This window comes from Platalea leucorodia, assembly GCF_965183815.1.
Source record: "Platalea leucorodia genome assembly, chromosome: 6".
NCBI lineage: Eukaryota > Metazoa > Chordata > Aves > Pelecaniformes > Threskiornithidae > Platalea > Platalea leucorodia.
This window is the reverse complement of record NC_138828.1, coordinates 55,295,648-55,317,099: the sequence shown is the minus strand read 5'-3', so window position 1 is coordinate 55,317,099 and position 21,452 is coordinate 55,295,648. Positions and strand designations below refer to the sequence as shown.

The following is a 21,452-nucleotide window of genomic DNA, read 5'->3' as shown; positions in this document are numbered from 1 at the left end:
TTAAAAACTTTTTAAAGTTGCTTGAATTAACAGCTGTCTTTGGCTTCGTTTTTCACCTTAGTCAGTTGTTTGTATATCCTCCTGGCCTTCTCTTTGGCTTCACTTCACTGCTGTGTGTGCTTTAACTTTCTCCAATTACTTTCACACTTGCATTTTTTAAAGTGAACCTATGGCTCCATAACTCGTCATGCCCTCGTTCTCCTCGTAGAAAACAGGAAAGTGGTGAATTATTTTTCAGCATTGCATACAGCTGCCTATCAAGTAGGAGTTTGCTTTGCTCGTTGTTAAATTCAGGAGTACCTTTCCACAAGACAGAAGCAAAACAGAGGTTTATTCTTACTTTTAAATGTATGAAGCTATTGACTGGGAAGTATTTCTGTCCAGCTCTCTGCCATCATGAAACTGCTTTGTTTTCCAAAAATTCTGAAATTGCTTTGGTACCTGCCTTTAACAATGCTAAAAATATTGACCTGGGATAGGGCAGGGGTGGCTACACAGTTGGTAGCAGTATGTAAAGAACCGGTGGTAAGAAAAATGCCTCCTCCTCTGGGTATGAGAGTGGAAGGAAGACTGCAGAATAAAATAAAAAACATTATGCTTCTCCAATTTTAAACATTTAATAGTGCACTTATTGAGTATATTCTGTACAGACATCTATAGCAAGTTAAACATTTTCCTTTCTCTCACGTAGATCATAGTCATGTAAAGCACATTTACAATAGAAAACATACTTGAGGTACAAAAACCCAAAAAGAATATCTGAGGTATAAATACAGGTATATTTTAAATAATCTTTATCATGCTTTATCTATGTTTGACAGTACACTGTGGGCAAGTATACACGTTTACAATAGAATGGTATGTACAACATACAATTTTACAAATTCAAAAGTGTTTGATGTAGAAGAATATACAAGGTTTTCCTACTCATGAGGAACATTGTTACTAGAAGTACTACATTATTTGCTGTAATAAAAAAATCTTCATCAAAAAGCTTAAAATAATACTGACAATGGTAACAAAGTCTCAGTCAAAATTCCATCTTGCAACTCATTCATACCCTAGCCACAAAATACATTTATCACTTAATACTGCACCTTGAAAGCAAATCTTTACCTTTACAGTAAAACCTACAGGAAGACACCTTTCCAGAGGACCTCAAGACTTCCTACAGTTCATACAAGTTGATTCTCAAGGAGGGGGGAATATCCCAAAGGGTTTAAAACCCGACAAAACCCTACCCTCCTCTCTGCTCCCAAATATAACCCTCCAAATTGCTCACATCCAGGTTCTGCTTGTGTTAACGTGCAGCTTTTAGGAAAAGAGGCAGAGGAGGAAGAGAAAAGGAGAGAGCTTGTGCGACTCTTCCTAGCTACCTCACCCCACTTCCTGCTGCAGGAGTCCTGCCACCTCCTGGCACCGCAACTCCAGTGTTGACTTTTTCCTCTTGAGCCGTTAGAATACAGTAAAATATATAAAAGCTCATTAAAACACTTAATCGTTAACACAGGTAGGAGTAAAAGCAACAAACATTTTTTGGCAAATTAATTAACAATTGACATTACTGGCTCTCTTCACCATTGCATAGACATTTCATTTTTAAGCTGCTATGTTGCTCAGAAGTATATCTACTTAAAATTGCTGTAGAATTGCTAATCACTCCTAAAAGATCATCTGGATAAGGAGTGGACAGTAATTGGAGCAAGCTTCTTGTAACATCTGCTTAGGGTTTTTAACAAGGTTAGAGCTGAGGAAAATGCAGAACTGCCACATGGGAAGGATGGCTACTCCTGGTCCACAGGGGAGCCCCATTCTAGGTTGAACTGTATCCAGCATACTAAAAATCCATTCTCGTTGCCTATCAGTGTACCAGACACATTTCAAGTTCGACTTCTGCTATCCTTTCAACCATTAACACACTCATTCACACTTTAATCTCTGTGCAAACCTTTCTCTGCTTATCTCAGTGAGAACACATTGAAGAGTACCAACTATTCCAGTGGATACACCAGTCCCTCAATGCACTACAAATACAATGACATGGGTATGTACATAAAGCTAAGTATTTCACATGGGAATGATGAGCCTTCACCATATTTCATAATATATTTTGCATTTAAACAATTTTGCTTCTCAGAAGCAATTCAAACCATCTAATAGTAAAATACTACTTTTTTTTTTTTTTTTTTTTTTTTGCACAGTCCTCCTATGTATTCCAGTCGAGGCCTACACTATAGACCTTACACAGACAGGAAGCAGCTTTGAAGTGTATGGTATGGCCACAGTCCTATAGTAATGCTCACAGTCAAGTTCTCATGCTGTCATCCCTTCATGACATGACTTGCAGATGGTACACTAGTCCAGTCTGCAGTGGACGAGCCTCAGTTTTGGGGAATGTCTACGTTGCTGAGGTGTGGAGCGTGTGGCTGTTCCTCTTCAGTAGTCACCTGGATTTTACTTCCTTGCTCTCAAGACTCTGATGACTGAAAGAGTCTCGTATCTTAACGACTTCAGATGCACACAAGTGTCCAAAAGACTTGGTGTACCAGTCTGGCATGTGGCCCCTGATGTGTGGAGAAAAAGTAATGATGAAGTAGGTATCAGTAACTTTGCATGCATTTTCTTAGTCAGAATCAAATACCTATCTAGCTGGTTAAATGCCCGACTAGGAAATTGCCTTATTACTGCTTATTGCTCAGCTCAGCCTTGCTTAATACATGGACTTGCTCAAAAATGTTTGCCACAGTGAGGAAAAGTTATGAGAAGTTTTGTGAGAACTTGGTCCTCTTTACCAACTTAATATTAAAATTAACATGTCCTTGCATCCAAATACAAGGGATTGGGATTCTATACCAATAGCTATGGTGGAGCACATACTGGAGGCTTCTAATGCAACAAACCACACCTGCTGTTAGATGTGCACTGAAGCCAATTTTCTGTGACATCTGAGAGACCTGCGTGCATGCCTTTGAGAAGTACATACTACTGGCCAAACTAAAGCCTGTTGAACTATCTAAATTTTGTCCTGACTACATGAAAACAATACAAGAAAAGTTACCACCACAAAAGGATGAAGTGGAAATTCATACCTTAAATCAATTCTGCACATGTAGGTAAGTTTAGATTTTCCTGACCCGCAGGGCTCAATCAGATACCTAGACAGGAGCACATTGACTCTAACACCTGCCACTGGAGCACGGTCATGATCCACTGAGGTTGCTAGAAGAACACAAGCTCCTTTGGGGAAGTTTGTCCTCCATGTTCTAAGAAGAAAAAAAAGTCTTATCTTTGACAAACAGTAATTCAAACATCTAAGACTATGCACAAATAGATATTTACCTATATAACTTACATTATACAGATATCATAGGCAAGGTTGGTGTATGTATAGGATATAAACATTATCGCAAATAGAAGTTTTACCTTAAGACTACGAAGTCCCTGGCTGGGTGAGGCGCCATGCTGTTCTGGACATACTGGTATATATCTGTCTGGCTATCCAAAGGTTCGATTACTTTTGAATCTATAAGATCTTCATCCCAAAGATGCTGTTCTTTAAGTAAACGATTTAAAACGTCCTCTGGCGTAGCTGGGATTTCAATGGTAGTTTTCCATAACCGGAGTGGGGGACCTTCACATACCTGGGGAAAATCAGCACAGACTCCTCAGGTTTACTCTTCCTTACACTTTCTTTTCCCTTCTATTTTAGTGTTTGCTAAATACAGCAAATTAAATACACACACTTATATGTATATATTGTACTAAGCTTGTCGTAAGCTCAGACTAAGGTTGTTTTCCTAACAGCCAAAGGCATCTGCACGCTGACTTCCAAATTATTTTTCCGTTAGTTATCTTCTCCAGTATGGGTCACTATTAAATTGTGATGCTACAGAAAAATATCCTAATTTTCCAAGTTTATTTTTTAAATATCTTAGAACTCATTGAAACACTTCTCCCTGTGCTAGCTCTGAGCTGTGCAAGATTAGAGCCGAGAAATTTCTTTCCTACTGCCTGCACAGTGACAGTGCTTGGAGGCTTCACTCAGCCTGTCAAGGCTTTGCACGTGTGAGTGAAGGCGTGTAAATGCAACACAGTGAACATTCCTGGGCTGGATAAACAGAAGAACACAAATCTGTGCATGTTAGCTGACTACTGCTGAAAGACATGTTGTTTTTAGACAGTGTGCAACTATGTCAAAAGATTAAGGTTTTTTTTTTTTTTTCTTAAATCTACCTGCAAAGTAAAGGTGTGCACTGAACCTTCTGTAATATCCTATGTCAAAAGCCTACTTCTATTAGAGAAGATGAGCTAAAAACCAGAGCTGTGGCGTGAGTGACAGGGTGCATACCTTCTTGTAGGCCAGCTCTGCTTGCTCTGAGGTGGAGCAGCTGACCCAGCCTTTGAACTTCTCCTTCATCTCTTTGAGCAAGTCATCCACGCAGTCCTGGAGGTAGCAGTGGTAGTCGGAGGGCTCGGCGGTGCTGCTGCCGCCCCGGAGCTCCTCCAGGCTGAGGGGACGCAGGTCCTGCTCCGTGTATGAGTTCCGGCCCCTGCTCATTTCTTCGGGTATCTGAGGGGCGACAAGGGTGAAATCATCCTCTTGCAGCTCTCTCCCCAAATCACAGAGTTAGTCTAGCAGCTTGATAGCCACAGAAAAATTGGTACACTAGCTCTGTAAGTGGTGGGACGTGTATGTGTCAGGTCAAGTACTCAATGTGAAGAAATGCCAAAATTAAGTTTGTGAGTTTGATTTAACTCAAATTAGTCTCTCATTTATGGGGTGTCTTATTTTTTTCTGTGGAGTATCCCTCTTTGCGACACAACTCCTATCCATTCCCACAGCACAGTTTATCCTGCAGACTGAAGGAAGGAGGGATCAGTTGTCAGCCACAAGAAAAGAGACAGGCACGTCTTCAGTTGAGGGCTCTGAAAAGATCTGATGACAGTGAGGAAAACCAGGACTCAAGACTTGTCTGGTTCTCCATCCCGGGCCCTAGAGGGAGCATGCTTTAGTTCCTACAGACCCTTCAACCTACGGTTTGACAGCGTCACGTTCCAGGACACTTTTGTGGCCTAGTCTTGCTAACTCTTGGGAATTTAAGTATAAAACAAGCACTGAAATTCCTGGAAATAGCTTCTTGCTTTGTAATTAGAGCTGAAGTTCACAGACCCTCATGGCTGCACAATAAAAGCCTGAAAACATATTTCAAATGCAGCTGGGATGTAACAAAAATGTCCCAAACCTCACAACTGGCTCATGACTTTTGAGCACCAGTGCCAACAAAACAACTCTCTTTTCTTCTGGCACCACTTCTTATTCAAGTATGCACCCAGATCAGGATGCAAACGTTTTTAAAAAGCTATTTATCATGTACTAAACTTTGTTAAAATAAAGAGACATTCCTACCTTTCCATTATATAGCAGATTGAAGCCATGTTGGCCAATATTATACCCATCAGTTTTGCAAATAGGTGTTTTACCTGAAAGAGCTTCTTGCATTCAGCGATCATATGAGCTAGCCCTTGGGTTGCAGCCAGATTTTCATTTAGGTCTTTCTGATCGGGTTTTCCCAGGCTTGGTTTTCTTTGCATCACCCTTCAGAGGGGAAAAGAGCACACACACACAAACCCAGTTAGTTAATGGAGAGCAAGAGAGACACTTGGTAAGAAAACAGTAGGATTCCCAAATCTGCTGGTGATTTAGAGCAGTGCTGCCTGGGAACAAATCTTGGCATGGTGTTACTGACTTCTCTTACTACTCTCTCTAAACTTTTTCTTTGGAATCCCCCCCGTTTCTTCCTTCTTATGGACTTCTTATATTTTAACAAATCTCTAACAGAAGGTAGGATCCCATAACCATTCTACACCCGGTGCCCTCTGAGGTGTCCGAGGTGATCACAACCCGTAGGGTCAATGCTAGACCGTGCCTGTTGCACATCACTGCTAGCTGTGGTACGGCACCAGCAGCAGCGAGCCCTGCTCCCTAGAGACGTACCTTGGGGAAGAATTCTCTCTTTTGAGAGTGTTTAAGTGGAAGAGGGAAGGTGCTAAGCAGACGGCCAGGTTTGTTGGTGTCATCTGGTTTTCCTTCACTGCAGCTGTGACATCACTCAGGAAATAGAGAAGAATCTGGAGGACCTCCCTGTTCTCATCAGGTAAAAGCATAATGGCAGCCTTGATAGCCTGGAGACGCTGATCCTTTGGCACATCTGCATAATATTAGTAATTCTCTCATCAGCCCATTGATTTTCCACACACACAGCATGAATACATCCCAAAGCAAACTCCAGCTTCAAATATTTGACTCAAGTTTGAAGTGATTTCCTTCAGGACGCATACCATTCGTAGGAAACACGAAGGAATTTTTTTTTAACCCAATAGTTTAACTACCCTCAGCTATTTCCTGCCTCACAAGAAATGCAAGCAAGAAGAAGTTGTGCCTAGGCCAGAGTTAATTTTAGCTTTAATTTCAACAGCTACATGCTCCCGCAGATGCACTAAAATGACAGAAGCCTGGAGTCAGGCAGTGAAAAAGCAAACACAGTCCAGCCAATTTAGAAATTCTTTGGCTTTCAAAGAAATTCAAAACATGAATGCATTTTAGAATAGGTGAATTAATTAAATAAATTGGCTAGAAAACCTTTTCAACAATGATGTCATAAAATATCCAGAAAGTGCTTTACCAAACACAGAGGGTTGCTTTATTGAGCAGATCATTCAAAGTCATGCGGTGGAAAAAGAAAGTCAACGCTGTGAAGCCCCATACCATTAAACGGCTCCTTGGTTACTGACAACAAACAGCCATTGGAAAAATTTGACGTGTGTCTTTATATAAGGCCCTTTCCTCCAAACTTGAAGGGAACAAAAAATGAAATAACCCAGAGCAGATCTGTGTCTTATAAAGGGATTTCCAATAAGCCATCTCTGAAGACAACATCAGAGTTTAAGTCCTGGAGCATTTATATCATCATTGGCACCACACCACCCTCACTCCATGCCTCATAATACACGTGGTGCTAACCAGGTATTTAATTGGTATTTGCTTTGGGCTTCAGCAACTTTATAAGGCTAGCAGGTGAGTTTAGAAAGCAATTTTAAGCAAAAATCCATTGTTTTCCACAGTCCCCTCAATCAGCTCAAAGCACATTTAAGCCACGTGCGGACAATTCCAGTGTGCAGCCTGGCGCATAACACCAAAGCAAAGGGAAATTTTGTCCTTTGCAGGGAAACAAAATTTACAGCTGCTTTAAGGCTCTTTGCTTTACACAGAGATAATACTTCCCGACCACCTCTGGGGAATCCTCAGACCTACCGCCTGCGAAAGGAAAGGAACAGATACTTCTACAATGCTCTGTCAAACTTTTTCTGGCACTAAACCCACAAAGAGTTGCTGTTTAATATGCACGGAAGTGGAGAGTCTGATTAATTTTCTCCATAAACCTTCTTGGGAATCCAAACACACACACAAAAAAGCGGGCACTGAAATAACGGTATGTATGTTTTTATTTTAAACCATCACCTCCACCTACGGAGCTCTGAAGGAAGTTCCTGTAACCTTTTTGTAACCATCTTCATAAGGAAGGCACAAAATACAGCAAGAGCTCAAAGATGTTTTTGCAGTAAGTTCTGTTGTAGCTGTGCTACCATGGGAAGAATACATGGGGAGAGAGCTGGGGTGGTGTTAGGGAGAGAAACCATAGCATCAGCAAGGTGCCCGTAGTGCATCAATCAGTTTGGACCCCCATGAATATTTCAAAAAGCTTTGGAGTTCTGGTCACCAAAACATTAATTCATTTTTGGCCATTTTATAAAGTGAGAGTATTCCCAATGAAACAATGTTGAAGAAAACTTTTGAAAGACAACGTGTTGTTTGGAAAGATCCAGCACAAAATTACCATCTGTACAGAACTCAATTTATCTAGCTCACAAAAGAGAATGTCTCCCTTGCTGGAGCTGAACCTGCCATCTCAAAAAGATTAATTATTTCTTTTCACGTGCATTGATAAACTCCATTTTTGATGTGATTTATTCTAAGCACTTTCTGTTTATGGTACCTATCAGTAAAGTACCTACAAGTCAGTAGCATAAAAGCTTTCAACTTAAAGGTTGTTTTCAAAAGTCATGGTGAAGGATAGAAGAATATGAATTATAACAAAATAGAAATTTTTTGGCAGCCTTGGTCTTACCAAAAAATCTCAGTAATTTAGTGGATTTCAATCTCCTCTAAAGTCCCAAACTCTGTTCATGTAGTGTCTGCACAGCTCCTCTACCTAGCCACATCAGATGGGGCTTATTTTCAAATCGTAATATCAAGTATGCTCAAAGAGGAGAGGAAACTTTATAGCATGTGATGGAGGATTTATATTTGTTCCCAAACTACAGAGAAAGGTGAAATGAAAAGAACTTGTACTATAAATCGTTATACAACTACAACATCAAAAGTCCATTCCTTACAAGACAGCCTGAACTATAACGGCTGCTGGAGAAAGGCAAAGACCAACATACAGAACACAGGGAGTGCCCAGAGGAGCAGTATTAGAAAGTTCCACCCTTGTTACACAAATGACCATTTGCCATCTTCTGTAGAAATCTCACTACTTACATTGGTATATCTGTAAGAAGGTCTCGGAGAGTTTGTTGGTCATGAGAGGCTCAGGGAGATCACGGAAGAATTGCTTTAACATGTCTGCTACATCGTAAGCAGACTGGCCTTCGTAGTTGACGCTGTCTGTTGAATTCTCATTCATTTGACGCAAGGCCTGAATTCTTGATTTGACTCCAGATTTCCTAAACAGTCCAACCTAAATATATATGGAAAGGTAAATACATTTACAATGAGTCCAGCAAATCTGAAATGTAAGTATGCTCTTTAGCTTCTTACGAATGGGTTCTAATTTCATGGAAACCTTTCCTTGCCTTAAAATTATCTATTTTGTCCTGTTTTGAGCCAACTTTTTTCAGCCTGACCCAGGAACGATAAAAATTAATGGAAGGCTGGGCTTTGGGTGCTGCATGCACGTGGCATGAGAGTACAGCAAAACTCACCTGATCGAGGCAGTGGTTGCGGAGGTACCGCATGGCTTGCTGAATGCTCTGTGGGAGAGGCTGCCCTGTGCGCTGGACGTTGACTTGCAGCGGTACTCCAAACACATTTCGGTCTTTATAATCTGGCACCTTTATCCTCTTCATAAATTTTGGTACTGCCCTATTTAAGCAAAGGGAATGACAAAATTAAATTAAACCTCTGTTGACCATTTATCTTCTGTATTTCCAGTAATTCAGAAAGTCAGTGAAAATAAGTGAGACACTTTAGTAACATGAAAAGTAGTGACAGTATAAATTAGCTAATCCACTCAGGGCTGGGAAGGGAGAGAGGACAGAAAGCAGAGTTTCTCTAAGAGAAATGCTTGACATTCAGGGCAGTATGCTGCCTGTAAGTATTAATGTGGTGCTACTCCATCAATATTAGTAGGACAAAAGCTACAGGCTAAAACTGCAGGGGCCAGATTGAATTGCAAAAGAGTCAAAATAAATCCTGCGGTCAGTGACCCCTTATAACACTGCTTCTTTAGGTTTCGGGAAAGATGGGCATTTGAACAATGAGCTTTTGTATGTCAACTACTTGTTCTGCAAAGTCCTCAAACTGGGTCCACCACCCACCAGTGTGCATAACAGCAGGAAACTGATGTAATACATTTGAGTTTGTCAGCTAAAAACTTCAGCTCTATAAACAACCCCTTGAGGGACCCCCCTCCTTGTCAGCCAGTGACTGTTGTTAACCCCACCTCCCACTCCAGTTTCAATGAGAGGCCTTTCCATCTGCTTATGACTCCAAGGAAAAAGTTACTAAATACAAAAGAACGATTTACCCCCAGGTCCCCAAGAGTATTGGTTTCATAAAGGGAAAAAAAAAAGCCATGAAAATGTGAAAATATTGAGATCATTTTCCTGAGCAGAGAGAAAAGCTAATGTCCAGTGCAACAACTAATAGGACACAGTAGCACTGGAAAACAGGGAGACCTATTTAACATTTCAATATACAGTACAGCTATGCAAACAGTGCATTAGATTTACAGCTGACTAATCTGTTACATAGTAAAACAGAACCAATTTGTATTGCCGTATAGTTAAGTTTAGGGCATTATTGATATATGTATGAATAATACTTGCTTTGTCAAAAAACATGCCAATGGAATGTGAAAAAACACATTGCGATCTCCACCGAGAATCTGAAGCATGCAGGGATAACTGGTCAATACTTATTTCTGTCTTTCAGAACAAACAACTTCTGTATTTAGAAAGGCTGACATAATAACAGCCTTTGAACAGGAGGTACTTTGATGCTGAAGCTAAGTACTCTCTATGACTCCTGGGGAAGGGAGGAGGCTGGCCTGTGGTAGGGAGAAGAAAAATTTTATTGCGTCTTTTGCATCCTGAAGGTTACACAGGCTGTACTGCAGATACAATTATAAAAGAGCTTTCTATTTCATTCTTCTGACAAAAAACATTCAGCTGGGTTACAAACACCTGGCCACAGCAGAAATTGCTGCCTACAAAAAACTCCATGGTTCTCCCAACCTTTCTTCCCCCCCTCCATCTTTTTGCAAGCTAACTGGGTTTATAGTGCTTTAAAGAGGGGAGACAGATTTTGGCTAATAAGGCACTAGAACTAAAGGAAATTTACATTACTTAATTACATAATTATATAGAGAAACTAATACAAATATTTAAGAATAACTGAAGAAAAGCAAGCCTATTAAGATCTACTGAGGTTTGTGCCACTGCTTGCTAACTGCCTCAATAAAAAACTAGTCCTTCTTTTGCTATGGATAGTGGACATCTTCCTACTCAGAAAGCTGGCCTGTACTTCATTGCTTTTGTTCCCTCACATGCCCCCATAAACATACTTCTCAAGCCTAATAAGATTACACTTACGTAAAGGGTTAGTGATTTTAGCCCCGTCTTAGGAAACCACAAATCACTACCAACACGGGCTGGAGGAAGAAGTGCAAATATGGAAAAAGAAGGACAAAGGGATTCATTGCATCTTTCCAAAAGTTGCTCAGAATGAGCGCGACTGTCGTGCTCGCATAGTCGGCCTGTCTACACATGGCACTGTGCCCTTACCAGCTGAAACCGTGCTTGTTGGAAGGCGTGTATTTCTCCAGGAGAGCAGTCAGCTTCAGGAGGGAGTACTTCTGCAGCAGGTTCATCTGTGCCACGGACTGGCAGTTGATCTGCAGCGACGCTGAGCTGAGGCTGGGCCGGTGGGAGCTCTGGAAGCTGTGCCACCTCAGCCTGTGCCTGCGGAGAAGATGGGGGACAGGGCAAAGACCGGTCACTGAAACGCCTCTGCAAGACACGTGCAGGAATTACCACAGACGTACTGCTGAACTCCCTGCCCTTGGCGGCTGCTCTCTTCTGAGATTTCACAGGCATCAGCTGGCAGCGTCTCTGCCTCACCCGGTGAGATGCAGCACGTGCTGGTGCTTCAGATGGGAACGTGCACTCTGAGCTGACCCATAGCTCAGTGTTAACTACATGGTCTTGCCCTGTCAGATATCCTCCGGGGGCTCCAACACCCATTTTTCAGAAGCCCTTTCAGTATTAAGGCAGTGGGAATCAAAAAACTCCATTAAGAAAAAACGGGCCAAATTTTTAAGACACATCGAATGGTAACTAAACACTTCTAAAAGTCCCATTAAGTTTATACAAGCAGCTGTAGGCAACTAAATGACAGCAGAAACCAGGCCCTAAATGATTTGAACCAGTTTTAAAGGAAAACTGGAAACAAAGCTAGAAAGCATTTAACTCCTTGCTCTACTCACAATACAAAACACAGTCATTCATCCCATGGTAAAACTCCCAGCAGAAAGTGGGAGGCCACTGGGACTCCCCCAGCCCCGCACTGTGCTACAGCGATCAAGGGAAAGTAAACAAACCTCATTTTCCCTGCAGATTTAATGCCCTAGCATGCTATTAAGTAACAGCCTGCTACTGAAAAGTGCAATTTTTTGAAACAGTCTAAAAGTCAAGGCTTTTACTACACACTGACACAAACCAGAGCAAACTTACACTGGTTCTCCTAACCAACTTAAAAGTGAATAATCCAACTTGAGGACCCTCTCTCTCCTACACACCATTTCAGTTTGAAGAATTATCATCCCCCAAAACTGCCTTAACATTGCTCCACTGACTTGCTGAGCGAGCTGTTTTTCAGTGACGACTCAGGCTGAACATAGAAACATACAGCTACGAAGTGTGGGAATCACTTGTCTAACGGTCTTGCACAAGTACTTCCCTTGCCTGTAATTGTTTTTGGAAGCGATGGGAACAGCATGTGTGTACTTGAATAGCCACAACTTCTATTGCACCTTAACTGAGTGTGATGGAGCTCCTATAGAGACACTTGGAGTGCAGAGGACTTCACCGGGGCCACCCCAAGTCCCAGCGCCCATGATCTCACCTGCTGGACCGTGTCAGCGATGCGCCCACCCCAGAATCCCTCCTGTCCTGCATCCCCGCGGGCTCTTCTGTTTCGTTCAGCGAATTTCCCGTGCTGTCAAGGTCACTTGGTGTTGTTCGATCGTTATCTACATCGAGGTGGATCTGCTTTGGAGAGGAAGGACACGGGGAGATGGAGTCAAGTGCCGAGTCGGAGTCCCCTTCATCCGAGAACTTCTCTGACCACTGGTTTACTATTCTCTGCATCCCTTTGACATGGTACAGGATGTCATCTAGTTCTGGGAATATGTCTTCGTTTTCGAGGTCGGCCAGGTCGCTCGTACTGGAATACAGGATCGAGCCTGGCACGTTGTCATAAATACTCAGGCGGCTGCTCACTGAGCTGGAGGAGTTGCGCCTTTTCCCCATGCCCAGCTCTTTGGAGCTGTCGACGCTGTTTTCCCTCCGGAGAGTGAGATGGCCGTGTCCGTGGAAACTCCCTGTCCTCCAGTTCACAGAGGCATTGCTTTCTGTTGGGGAGAAGTTGCCGTTGGAGAGTGCTTTGGGAAAAGTGCCAGGCTTATGATCTTCTGGGATAAAAAACACCGTGTCTTCTGCAAAGCTTCCCCGGTTCTTGAAGTTCTGCTCCATCACGTCGCTGAATGTTGACTGGTTGAAGGGGTCGAAGCCTTCCAGGTACATGCCCACCCTTTTATTGTACGCACTGAGGCTGCGTGTTCGCGTGACGGGACTGGGTGTGCTGACAGCACTGCTTGTCTCAGACTGACTACTGCTGCTGCTGGTCTGGGTGGAATTGGAGACGCTCCTTTTTCGTACCATGGGGAGGCTGATGTGGTTGCCATTGAGGGCAGAAATCTCCACGCAGTTAAGTTGTTTCAGTTTATCTTCATCCATGCCCTCCTGGAGGATGGGCCCGCTGATAATAAGGCCAAGCTTTGAAGGAGCTTTGCTCTTGCCATGGTGAGAGCTCTTGATTTTCAGGCTCTCCATTCTCTTGAGCAGGCTCTTTGTTTTGGACTTGGCGTTCTTCTCATTGGCTTTCGTGTTGAAACTGAAGCTATTCAGCTCCCTGGGCGAGGGCAGGCTGCTGAATGAGTCATCATTTGCTACGAAATTGCTCGATGAACAAACGCTCACGACTGAATTTGTCCTGGTGGTAGATGCCTCGCTCTGCAGGGTTGGTTGGTGGCTGCTAGTGCTGCTGATGCTCAGAATAGAAGCCACCTCCTGGCGTTCGCTGAGGTCTGTTAGCACACTCTCACGGCTTGCCGCGCTAGTAAGGTGAGGAGCTTCAGGGGAGGGGGTATTCAAGTCCGGTTTTGGAGGGAACACATCAAACTCTTCAAGCCTCGACCACCTCTTGCTGTCCCTCTGAAAAGTCCATTTGCCACTTATTGCACAAGGTTCATCTTCATCCGAATCTTCGCTCTGCAAAGAAGAACAACCCTGAAAGTACTGCTTGCAAACTGCCCAAACAGCAAAGGCGGTTGCATTTAAATACAATGCCCACTAAACTGCTGTAAGCATGACCTTGCTCTCACTGAATTTAAAGTGAAAACGGTCTTTTACTTCAGGGGGAGGAAGATTAGGCCATAAAGCCCATCACAGGAAAAGACAACATGGGACAGGCAATATATTTTAACAGTTTTTAAATACAGAAGATATACACTTCGTAAAAAGAAACAAACAATACAATCTGCTTTAAATTGCTCTTTTCTAAAAACCCTAGTATCCATAGACTTTTAATTAATTAGTCACAGTGGATAGCCCTCAGATCAATGGAAATTCCTGGCATGCATAAAATTTTAAACTGGAGTCAGTCAGGGGTTGGGGTCCCTCTGGACTCTCTCCAAAGTTACACTCTGTTGATAGTGGCTGTGTGTTTATACTCCTCTTTGCAATTACATGATGTTTCTCATACATTCTGAATTGTAGCGGCTTAATTCCTTACCCATTCGGGAAGTCTGAACGGTCTCCTGGCTGTGACTAATGAGATGGCAAAAGAAGCTCTTGCACTGCAGGAGTGTGATGCCTCCAGGCTCTTACCTGGTCCGCTCTTCCTCCCACAGGCTAGCAGCTAACATTTTAAGAATGTCCTGTGAAGTTTCTACTTCAGTCTCGCTTCAGGCAAACTTTAACACTCATAGATAGCGAGCAGCAAGAGCTCACTGACAGTATAGCACGTAAGTAAATTGTAAATAACATCTCCACTGATGATGTTTGATGTATGACTAATGCCTGAGGGCACAATTACACATACATCACTTATGCCTACAATCTTTTCATCTAAATACTGAACGGGAATGATCCTGGGACTGACACATTTGGTCTTCCAAATATCTGGAAAATTTCATGTTAGAAGAATAAAACCAATGAAGATATTTTAATACGACACCATGAAACCACAAAATAACCTTTGGTGTTCAGAGTAGGAAACACTAATTGCCACCCAGCTCCATGAGTTTCACTTCATTTGTTTAGATTGCTTCAATTTAAAAACAAACACACAAGCATGCCCCAAACTGTAACTATTTGTGTGCCAGGAACACAAACATTTATTCTCTGAAAAACAAGTAAATTATTCATATTTCAAGTGTTTTATTTATGCATACTTTAGCTCCTGATCCTCTCCTAGTTTTTTGGGTGTTTTTTTTTAATAGCACATTTCATCAGCTCAGGAAAATAAGTGAAACACCATATTTATTTTTTATAACCAAATACACACGAGACACAGAGCAAGCCTCATTTTCTTTGTTTCCCAACTACTACAAATTACTTCTGTCCATGACTCAGATGAAAACCTAAGAGGACTGGCTCACTTATTTAAAGTTTTCAGGAGGAAAAAAGTCACCTGAACCAGCCAGTGGATAATAATGATGGTTTGGTGGTGAATCTGGTTTGACTAGCAAAAAAGGAGCAGTAAAGTGATCTTAATTTGCAAAGAGGTCAATGCAAACATAAGGAAACGTGTTTCTGTCAGCACAATTTTTCCCTAGCGTCAAAAAGCTTTAAAGGCTCAGCATTGATTTTAATGAAGTCAACAACAAAAGGGGATAGGATCCAAGTCCAGAACATGGGTGGTGAATGAAAATCAGGAAGGACTGAAACAAAAGGTAACATCCAGACTCTGGAAGATCCCGGGTTTGGACCTGAAGTCAGGCCTAGTCTGACCTCTAACAGCAATACTGATCATTCCAGTGTTAACAAGGTTCAGGAACAAGGAGGAGAAATCTTCTGGCGGTCATAAATGGCAATCCAGCTGTCTATTCCTACTTTTAAAGAGTTCCTACATATGCTGCCTCGGAGTGTTATCTTCTGGAGCTTGGATGCTGTTTCCAACATACCACAAACAGATAGGGAAAGAGGGGATTAATTCCTGGTAAACAACCTCAGAGCATTTGTATGCATTCTTGTTAAGGGTAGGGCAGCATTGTATTGCCTTAGCTCAGTCATCTTTATCTGCAGTTGTCATATCCCAGGGGACAGTATCAACTACTGATCCCTCTTAGGACACACACATAGTTTTAGGACAGCTATTGAGTGGTACCTTACTAGCAAACCCCAGCAACTCAGCTTTCTGTCGGTACTACCTTACTGAAATTGCAGTAGGTGCTCTCTTACTTCTCACCACGCTCCACAGGGATCCTGAAGATTCAGGAAACACTTTTAATGCCTGCTGAGCTCCCCGGAAACAGGCAAACTTTCTAAAAACGTAGCCAATGTATTCTGTAAATATATTGCTTTAATTTTGAGCTATGCAATTAAAAAACAAGGAAACAATGTGCCCAAACCTACAAAAGGCTGGCTCTTTCTTTTGCAGGCCAAGTACAGTCTAACTGATCCTGTCTACATCATAATAAAATAATACAATTCTAACGTGATGACAAAGAGCCAAAACTGTGAAGCGGAAGCCAAGGACGATGTTCTAACATTAAGGTCAGCTCATCGTGGCTGGTCAGGATCTCCTCCATCAAGCATACTCTTTACAACCCTGCCTGAGTGCAGGTAATATGCTACAACACAGGCAACCTCACTGGCACGCAAAGAAGCCTAGTGCCTTTCAGACTGGGAGCAGCATCCCGGGGAAGGGGTTTGCTAGACGAATAACCTTTACCCGCAGCCAAGTCCTGCAGTTTTCACTCAGTGAGAACACAAAATGAAAGATAAGCAGAGTTTTGACTGTGTGTCCTTGCCAGGTTCTAGTCAGGTATTATCCTAGACCGCAGCTAAGCGATCTGCTAGATGGGTTTTTTTCAGTTTTATTAATGTACAATGCTGTAACAGAAGATGTTAAAGGAACTTACCCTTTTCCTGTGGGGACTAATTTCTAGCTTCATCACTGCACATTTGTTTAAAGTATTTAAGCGCCTGCAAAGCAAAGGAAACCATATTAAGAGAACACTCCAGTGTTTTGACAGAGGCTATTCCAGTTCAAAAGCTTTTGTGAAGGCTGTCCCCAAACTGCTTTGCATGCAAATAGCCACAAGCAGAGTTTCAATTAGAGCCCTAATTATACTTAACCATTAACCCATTACATTTGGCTGTATTCTAACTTCAGAGGGAGGGAGGGATGACTATTTGTCACAATTACCTGAACCAAAGTAAAGAGAAGTGAACTGAAACTTAGACTACGTTGAGAAGTGCATTATATCCAATGAATTGTAATAATTACATTTGTTTAAATAGCAGACATCCAAAACCTGAAACAGTCAATCTCAACAGACTGAAAATAACAGAAAAGGCTTATTTGACACTGTGTACATATGCCTGTGTGAAAAAAGCATGCTGCTTTAAAATTGTACTTTATAAGCTAAAACTTCCCAGAGAAAAACTTATTTTACACTTAGTAGGTGTCTGTTTGTGAACAATGATTATTTTCAATACAGTCTGACGACAAGACGACTCAACACTTTTTTTTGAAAAGAAAACCAACACAACAGACCTGATTTTTCCTTCCTAAACTGAAAGTTTCTTTTATACATAAAAATGTTGTTCTGAAGGACTAAAATTTGAACAAAAATAAATTGCTGCAGCACCAATAGTTAACCATCCTCCTTGTGAAATGTGATAGCAGCCTGGCTGCATATCTTGAAGTACTGTATGAATGTATATAAGCATCCCTCTATTCCCTGATGAGCTAATGATCTGCTAGGTAACCCTAAAACAAAAAAACTACCTTTCTTCTCCCCTCTTTCCCAGAAACTCATTGTGCAGGGCTGAGCATGAACAGCTTAAAGCAGAGCAGAACGTGGCACTGGTAAACACACAGCTCCATGGCAGCTTAGGCACAGCTAAGTGCAGGCTGCTGTGGTCTCCTGCCCTTCTCCTAGCCCTCGCCCCCACAGAAACTGCTCCAGGGACACGGCTCAGCTAAAATATGCACTGGCAAAGCGTGGTTAGAGAAATGCTGGTGCTATGGCAAGGCAAAGGGCAGGAACAGGCTGGGCGTGGTGCAGAAGGCAGAAAAGCTGAAGCAGCAGCTTCATGGAAGCGATGGTTTGGTCCCTTGTGTTAATACTTCCACTCATAAGGCTTTATTGTGGGTTGGATGGGGAGACTAACCGAGCTGCAAACTAAGCTTTCAGTACTTTGTTGGGTTGAATTTCTCCCAGGTCAGTTCCCTGAGCTGCGTGAAGGGTAGCGCATGCAGGGGGGGAGGCAGAGGAGCACAGCCACCCCTCTCCTTCAGCCAGACTGCAGCCCAAATTCAACTGGAGCAAAACTGAGCTTTAAAAAGCCTAATTCATTCTGAAGGAAGTTGTATAATTTTCACGTAATTCATCTGCACGAAGTGTAAAGAAGAGGCTGTATCAGCAGCTTTGAAAAACTAAAAAAAAAAAAAAAAAAAAAAAAAAAAAAGAAATGCTGACTTGTCCTGTTGCTTCAGATGAGTCTTTTCAGATTCATGAAACTTGTAACTTGAATCTAGAAAATGTGTGCACAGGAAGAATTACTAGTTTCCTCTCTTTCCCCTCGCCTTTTATGCACAGGATTGGTTGCAGATGGTATTTACACAGGGCTTGATCCTGAGGCCATCAAAGAAAATGGAAAAGCTCCTACTGGTGCTTTTGCTGCAGTTGTGAAGTAAAAAAACAAGGCAGTTTGATCTATAATTAGACCCAGCCACAACACAGCAGAAAAGAAGAGAAACAGGAAGAATTGCCATGGGTCAAATAGTAGGGCAGTGGCAGGTTAGGAAAGTTATCCAGATCTCTCCATTTTCATCTTTGCTCTGACTTTAAAAGGCAGAAGGTTCAGTCCTGCCGGCTGCAGCCAGTGGGTACATGCACAAGTTTAGTGATTTTCAGAGGAATTGTATTTATGGTGTGGGTGAAGGGCGAATATCCCATCTACGCGCTACACAAAAAAACTGGTATTTTGGATTTTAAGAGGCCACACAGCATCAGAAAGCTGCCTGCCTCTCTCTGCTATAAAAACATTCTCCTCCCAAACTCCTGGACCTCAAGACCAGGGAATATTAAACTGGTTTCAGTTCTATATTGTGTAATAATTTACAAATTTCACAGTGTTGCAACCTTTGACTTATGCAGAGAGAAGTTATCACCAAATCCCTGTATCAGGCTTTATCTAGCTCCAGCCTGTCTGACCACTAATAAAGACGATCTCTGATTACACAAAGATTACATCCCCAGACTTTTCTCCCATTCAAATTAAAACCCTGAAATAGGTGGAAAAGGGTAGAGCAAAGACATCTGTTTCCACAGAGGGTGTTTAAGAAAAAAAAAAAATCTCCCAGTGCACACCTCACAAAAATGAGTATGAAGGCAAGATAAGGTAACCCCCAATGAGTGAGGTTAAATACAATAGCAGCGAGGCAAATAAAGGCTCTGTTACACATTTGACATGATTTCATCACAAAACCAGTTTCCCTTTTAAAACCTAAATGCTCTGCAGGTCTGCAACTTTCATTATATACATCACACATCCTGCTTTAACTTCTGCTCGAGTTCGGCAATGCCCAGTTCCTTGAGCTATAAGACACTGAAAACACAGTACAATACGCAAAACTGTCTTCCAAACACATTATTGAGTCTGCAAGCTAAGCTTAGAAAGTTTAGGCTTTGCCAGGATGAGAGTTACCTATAAGACTGTCATTAACCTTCATACATGCTTTGCAATACTTTTTAAGCATATAGGCACACACTCATTTTCTACAGATCTTCTCATCAAATCAATGCTTGTTAATGAACCGCAATTTTCTCTTCTGGCTCTGGACCTTCTCCTTTGGTAATTCCATTCCCAGGTATAAATTCAACTTATCATTTCCCTACTGACAGTCAGCAGATTTGCCTCATTCTTTAGCTCCGTCTTATTCTGCCCAAACCTGTCTCAGCAACACCTTTGCAAGGACAAGATGGGAGATGGAGGGATGGGGCAGGATTGCTGCAGACAGCACTTACAGCCGCTTTCACCGTCTGGCTATCTTGGTCTCAATTTCTACAATGCCTCCTACCCTGGCCACTTTCTGGATGACAAGATAATACTCTTTCCCATCATTTAGATAAATGCCTTTGAGTCAGCCCTTTTTCTATACATCTTCGCATCCAGATGGTATCTTACTCCTGTGGAGCATTATATCTCCAAGATGTCACTTCTCCTTGCCCTCCATGCACTCCGACCCAGGCTATCAGCCTCCTTCACCCCAGCTCTGCAAAACCCTTCTTCCTGAGGGTGACCAATGCAACAGGACCTGCCTCTCAGTGCCAGCCCCTGAGCCGAGACTGGCCCATATCAGCCCTGAGCGGCAATTACACTGGAAGCCTGAACCTGCCGCACCCAAAACAGGAGGCACTGGAGCTTCTCTCAGACATGAGCAAACGATGCATTTTTCCCAGTCTTCTCCTCAGAAATAGCCAAACTAGTTTAGCCTGAACTTCTTCTAAGAAAGGCAGCCTGAACAAGACATTCACCATCAAAAACTGCAGTGTCAATGGCTAACTTCAGCTAATTTATAAATTAAAAGATGGGCTTAGAATGTGAAGTCTTTGTTAATCTAGATACCAGTCAGTTCTGTGTTGGCTATAATCCCAGGTAATTCATTCTGCTCTCATTAACAGGAGAAAGCTCTCACCCCATGCACCCCAGAAAAGTAGTAGCAATGCAGAATATTAGATTTACGCATTTTAAATGACAATTTTCAGTCTGAGTAACTGTATGATCTAGCTTTAAAGTTTAAAATATTTTCTTGATGGATTTAAATTCTTAATTCCTTCTTCTTACAGGGCAAATTCCAACTCCTTATACCTGTAACTAATTGATAATACAAGGGCTTTCTTGTCTCACTGCAGTGGACAGCCTCTATGCTGGCTCCCAGGATTCATCTGCACGTTCTAACCTGCCAAGGAGGACAGCTCTCTACAAACCAAATGATATGAGCAGTGAATGCTGCTCACACGAATCCATTACAATCAGCTTCTTGGATGAGAAGTCCTGATGGTAAAAGATTTAAGAAACCTCTTGTGTATATAGTGTGGCAGTTTTCTAGCTATGCGCAAGGAGATTAAATAGGATTTCCATCATGGCTTGCTATGTATTTTGTACTTAGCAACAACGTTTAGGATACGCATGTTTCAGTACTTAGTCTCATCAGCGCATGATGCAGCCAGTTATCCTCTGGAGATAAATTCCCCGTCATTAATCTACATGAAGTCTTATGAAACCAAGGCCAGCAGGGCTTTACGCAGTCACTACATGAAGCACCCTAGCAAATTAGAGTCATTGCTCTTTTCTTACATTTTTAACCCTGCATTTCATGATAAGATCACTAAATGACATTTCTTAACCATCTCTTGTCTACTGTTACCAAGTGCCATATGCTACCTCTGTAATACAAGTCTCAACTCACTTTTCACTTAACATTTTTCAAGAAAATCCTTAATGGGGTGGCTATTGATACCTTTTCCATTTAGAAAGGAATCTGGCAAAACATTTACTAATAAGCTGGTTTCAAAGTTACATTAGTTTTC

General features: G+C 42.1%; 1 protein-coding gene across 2 annotated transcripts in view; it reads right to left on the bottom strand.

Moving 5' to 3' along the window:
- Positions 1 to 653: 653 nt before the first annotated feature.
- DLC1 (DLC1 Rho GTPase activating protein) overlaps positions 654 to 21,452 on the bottom strand; it is a gene marked incomplete at its 5' end in the record, with an annotated part of 217,516 nt that continues 196,717 nt past the window's right edge. For both annotated transcript variants that reach the window (XM_082316317.1, XM_082316318.1), the window contains 11 exons: positions 654 to 2,564; positions 3,090 to 3,263; positions 3,424 to 3,641; positions 4,349 to 4,570; positions 5,482 to 5,596; positions 5,996 to 6,209; positions 8,603 to 8,801; positions 9,046 to 9,205; positions 11,128 to 11,304; positions 12,467 to 13,893; positions 16,770 to 16,833. In XM_082316317.1, coding sequence (XP_082172443.1) covers positions 2,444 to 2,564; positions 3,090 to 3,263; positions 3,424 to 3,641; positions 4,349 to 4,570; positions 5,482 to 5,596; positions 5,996 to 6,209; positions 8,603 to 8,801; positions 9,046 to 9,205; positions 11,128 to 11,304; positions 12,467 to 13,893; positions 16,770 to 16,833 — 3,091 coding nt within the window. In that variant the 3' untranslated portion in view covers positions 654 to 2,443. The remainder of the gene's footprint in view (positions 2,565 to 3,089; positions 3,264 to 3,423; positions 3,642 to 4,348; positions 4,571 to 5,481; positions 5,597 to 5,995; positions 6,210 to 8,602; positions 8,802 to 9,045; positions 9,206 to 11,127; positions 11,305 to 12,466; positions 13,894 to 16,769; positions 16,834 to 21,452) is intronic.